This window comes from Helianthus annuus, chromosome 13 (genome assembly GCF_002127325.2).
Source record: "Helianthus annuus cultivar XRQ/B chromosome 13, HanXRQr2.0-SUNRISE, whole genome shotgun sequence".
NCBI classification, from domain to species: domain Eukaryota; kingdom Viridiplantae; phylum Streptophyta; class Magnoliopsida; order Asterales; family Asteraceae; genus Helianthus; species Helianthus annuus.
This window is the reverse complement of record NC_035445.2, coordinates 6120263-6125352: the sequence shown is the minus strand read 5'-3', so window position 1 is coordinate 6125352 and position 5090 is coordinate 6120263. Positions and strand designations below refer to the sequence as shown.

General features: G+C 38.7%; 1 protein-coding gene across 1 annotated transcript; it reads right to left on the bottom strand.

Moving 5' to 3' along the window:
* Positions 1 to 2403: 2403 nt before the first annotated feature.
* LOC118485709 (extensin-like) lies at positions 2404 to 3096 on the bottom strand. The gene is made up of 2 exons (XM_035982118.1): positions 3078 to 3096; positions 2404 to 2882 (listed from the first exon to the last, which is right to left on the bottom strand). Exons 1-2 carry the CDS (start codon positions 3094 to 3096, stop codon positions 2404 to 2406), a joined length of 498 nt encoding a protein of 165 aa, XP_035838011.1.
* Between the last annotated feature and the right edge of the window lie 1994 nt (positions 3097 to 5090).

Genomic DNA, 5090 nt, shown 5'->3' with positions numbered 1-5090 from the left:
GGAGGATTATAGTCTTAATGACTAATTAATTAGTCAAACATAATAATAAATGAGATGAGAAAAAACTATTTAATGTTTTACAATTATACCCTTTTATTCTTTTTCTTCTCAATAAAATTTTCTTCTCAAATGAACCTTCCCGTATATATATATATATATATATATATATAGAGAGAGAGAGAGAGAGAGAGAGAGAGAGAGAGAGAGAGATTGCTTAGGTGGTTGTGTTGAACCACTAATGGTCGGGGATGTTTAAATGAGAACGCTAAATGTTGATGCATATTTGTGTGGATGCAGCTCGGTTTGGTTCAAGAATGAAGTCAAGATATCCTCCTATATATACTCGGTACGACATTTACTTTGTACTTGTTGTAAAACAACTGCGAGTGTGCAGACTATTAGTTGATAGTGCTTGTTTCTTGCTGTAAGTAAGTGACTGTAAGTTCTGTCTGTTTGAAGCCTTCACAGGAGGAACCCACTTCTTCGTGGGAATAACATGTTCACGAAATATGGTATCACGAAAGACCTCCTCAATTGGGAATTACATCTTCACAAAAGATAGTGCTTCACGAAAGACTTTTGTTCACCATAATGTAAGTCACGAAGAACCTATGCTTCGTGACCACACTTGTTCGTTGGAAAGATAGTCTTGAAGAACCCTTCTTCGTGAACATACTTGTTCATTTGAATGGTAGTCACGAAGGACCCTGTATTTCGTGGCCCATGCACATATTTCGTGGTGTTGCTGGATTATTGGTCTGTTGATGCACTTTGTGGATGCGGCTCCGTTCGGTTCAACTCGGTTCGATTTGACTCGGTTCGGTTCGATTCTAGCCCGATGTCACGAAATTCCTCCGTCGTGCGCCCAAGAGATCAACACGCGAAGCACGAAGAGTTGTGAACCGTTATTCACCGCCAAATCACCATGACATCATGATGATGTCATGTGATGAATTAATATGGTTTGTAAGGACTAATTGTTCCATGCATGTTCACAGTTCAGTTCGTTGGTTTACATGTTGACGAACAGTGATAGCATGAAGACTACCAAGAGTCTCAACGAAGAGTGAAGGGTTCGTGGGAGTTTCCTCCTTCATTTTGATCGAAGACTACAAGTCACGAACCGTCAAAGGGTTCGTCATTCATCCTCTTGGCGACGAAGACTCCATTGCCGAACACCCTATGCTGCCACGAAGAGTGATTCCTTGTGGGCTTCCTTTTGGATCAGGCCCAATTCCATTCTTCGTAGTACCTAGATTAGGTTTGAGTATAAAAGCAGCATGTTGCAAACAGATAGGGTAAGAGAACTAGAGCGCACACCAGAGAGGTTTAGAGGGTTTCTCGTTGAACTTTGTACTTTGTAACTCTTATGGTTGAATACATTGAAGGTTTAATAGTTGAATCTTGTTATTGTGCTTGCACTCTCGCTAGGTTTGTGTCGTAACGGGGATTCCGCACTCGTTACGGCATCCGGAACAAGAAATCATCTAAGTCCGATGATCCGTATGGGGACCTATATAAACAGACTTGCAGTTCACAGTTTTAGCAGAGAGCACACCCAGCAAGTTTTGTGAGAATTCTTGTATTTCTTTGTAACAAAATTCTGCTGGAATTTATATTGAGCATTTAACTTTGAAATCTTTCTGGTGTTTGTGTGTTCTTGGGCTTGGTTTGCATATACACTTGGATTCCGCACTCGTGTGTGCGTTAAGCAACAAGGAAGTAGGTTTATCTTGATCCTACGAGTGGACCTACACTAAATATTGCGAGAAACTTGAGAACCAATAAAAAACCACCAGAACTTAGTCAAAAAAGATTCAAATTCAAAATTTCTTTTTACACTTATCATTATTATTCGTGTGTAAATGTAGTATCCGGTGACTAAAGATTATGGATGCCACACAAATAGCAACAGGTAATGGGGAGTTTGTAAGTGCAGCTCTTGCTAGGTAACTGTGCTTTATCAGTTCTGGTCAACGAAGTCAAAGGTACAAGTCAAGAGAAGTTAAAGATCCAAGTAATGAAGGACTTTTCTGAATTTATTAGTTAAACTCGGACTAGAAGTGTCAGAGTTTATAGTTATAATGTGTCCAAATTTGCTACAAATTCGGAGGGCTCTTTGTTTTGATTGTAAGTGCCCGAATATGTTTATAAGTTTGGACACCTTATGGTTTCTTACATGTTCGAATTTGTTAGCTTGTATTGTAGTGTCCGAATTTGTATGTCAAATTCGGTACAAATTCGGACTAGGTTATTTTGTCAGGACTTAGGGTCTGTTTGGTATGACGTAATGGAATAGACGGGTGAACGGAATGTACGAGGTAATGGAATGGACAATGTAATGGAATGGATCATTACCATTCCATGTCTTGTTCGGTTACCATGTAAGAATAAAATGAATCATTACTTTGTGTTGTTTGGAAGGAAAGAATAGACGAAGACGGTAGTCGGTGGTGGTGGGTGGTGATTGGTGGCAATGGTAGCGATGGTCGGAGGTGGTGACAATGTATGGCAGCGGTGGGTGGTGGCGGGGGCAGAGGTAAGTGGTGGCGACAACGATGGTGTTGGGTGACAGGGACGATGGTGGGTGACGACGACGGTGGTGGTCGGTGGTGGAGGTGGGTGGCGGCTGACGGCGGAGGCGGGGGTGGGTGGCAACTGTGGTGTGGTGGTGTCAGGGGTTGTGGGTGGTGGCGAGTGACGGCGGGGGCGGAGGTGTGGATGGTGGGTGACGGTTGGTAACGGCGGAGGTGGGTGACGACTAGGGTGGAGGTGGGTGGTGGCGGGAGACAGCTGGGGTGGAGGTGGGTGGTGGTGGCGACCGAAATGGGTGACGGCGACGACAGTAGTCACGGCGGCAGCTATGGCAGTAGTGGTGTCGCCTGTGAGTGAGTTATTAAAACCAATAAGAGTAATAATAATAATAAAAATATTGATAATAATAATAATAATAATAATAATAATAATAATAATAATAATAATAATAATAATAATAATAATATATTTCCATTCCTTGAAGGAATGAAAAAAAAACCACCTTACCTAGGAATTAAAATTATTATATTTAGAAGGCTTACATTCCTTGGAATGCTCCATTCCATTATCACTTAACAACCAAACATGTTTCTTTTCATTCCAATAGAATGATCAATTCCATTCGGCCTTCTATTCCTTTGTACCAAACCCTACCTTAGTGTCCAAGTTTGTTGAGTTTGTTGCCCTAGCCTATATATATATATGTGTGTATAGGTTAGATTACAACAATCAACTCTCACAATCAGTGTGTGCCTATAGATATGTGTGTATAGGTTAGGTTACAACAATCAACTCTCACAATTCTTGTAATCTTTCATCAGTGTGTGCACACGTTCTAGAGAGGAAAAATATGTGTTAGTGAGAGAAAGCTAGGTTTAGATCATAGTGATGAGAACCGAACCCATTATATTTAAATTCACCCGTTGGAGAGCCGTTGGTGAGAACCGAACTCATTCCCGAAATGAGACAAACCTTGATTCAATTAATCCATCTTTCGGGGAAGGCCATAAACCCAATTATTTGAAAAAGGAATTTCCAATTTATGGAATCATATGCCTTATGGCTTGTCGAAATCAACTTTTAAAACCAAGCATTTCGTCTTGCTTTTTTTAGCCCAAGCTATCGTTTCACTAACAATGAGCCAACTATCTAAAATATTTCTTCCACTCACAAATGTCGATTGTATAGGCGAGATTCATGTGATTCTCAGTATTGTGGTCTCTAGACGTGGCCTTATACATAAGGTTGACGTCAGGAATGCATTTATTAATGGTGACTTAGCCGAGGTCTTTATGAAAAGCCAGCTGGGTGAGAAAAAAGACAAGGATTTAAAATTACAATTTTAAGATATGAACAATAAGATGTATAGAAATAATCAAACTGGAGCGAACGGAGGTGGTATAAAGAAAAACAATGAGGCTAAATTTGTAAATTTGTCATCCAAGAATTCAATATTTTGCCTTCGGGTCCTATACGACATTGCATAAATTATGACCACGCATATATAGAACGTGGTTCTTAAAATTGGGAAATTATAGCCCCTTGCCTATCGGGAGATGAACTGATCTCAAAGTTGTGAGATTTCCTTCTCCAAGATAAAAGACTACTTTGAACAACAGATTTAGTATCAATGAAAGAACAGATGTCGCTAATGTAGTAGTGCTAGGCTTTCCAAATCAGGCCCTCGGATCCACAATTAGTGTATCATACATCTTCTTTAGATAATAGTTGTTTTATTTGTCAGCGTGTTCTTACGCAACTCTAGAGGAAATTTCTATATGTACATGATCTTCTTTAAAATGATATAATGGACATTTGTAAATCGAATTTCAATGTAAATTGTAATTTTTTGCATTAGAGTTAATTACTATTTTCGTCCCTGTGGTTTGTCAAAAATCACTATTTCAGTTCATTAGTTTAAAAATTGCGATTTCAGTCCATTTGGTTTCACTTTCGTAACCATTTCAGTCCAACTCCGTTAACCCCATCCATTTATTATGTTAAGTACACGTGAATTGACCATAATGCCCTTATTAATAAAAAACAAAAAGATATTTAAATGAGTTAATTACTGTTTTCGTCTCTGTGGTTTGTCAAAAATCACTATTTCAGTCCCTGTGGGTTCCCTTTTGTAACCATTTAAGTTCAGTCTCCTAACACCGTCTATTTTATGGTTAAGTTTTTAATGAAATACCTAAATTACCCTTGTGTTAATTAAATATGGACTAATATGATTTTATTGTTTGGCTAAGCTTTTTGAAACATCTTATTGCCATATTAGCTTTTTGGAAATGTCAGTATAAAGTATAAAGTGACTTATTGACTTATTGGCTTTATTTTGGAGCTTATGACTTTTCAAAAAGCTATTGCCAAACTTAACGGTAAAATAGACGGTGTTAGGAGACTGGACTGAAATGGTTACTAAAGTGAAACCACAAGGACTGAAATAGTGATTTTTGACAAAACACAGGGACGAAAACAGTAATTAACTCATTTAGATATCTTTTTGTTTTTTATTAATAAGGGCATTTTGGTCAATTCACATGTACTTCACA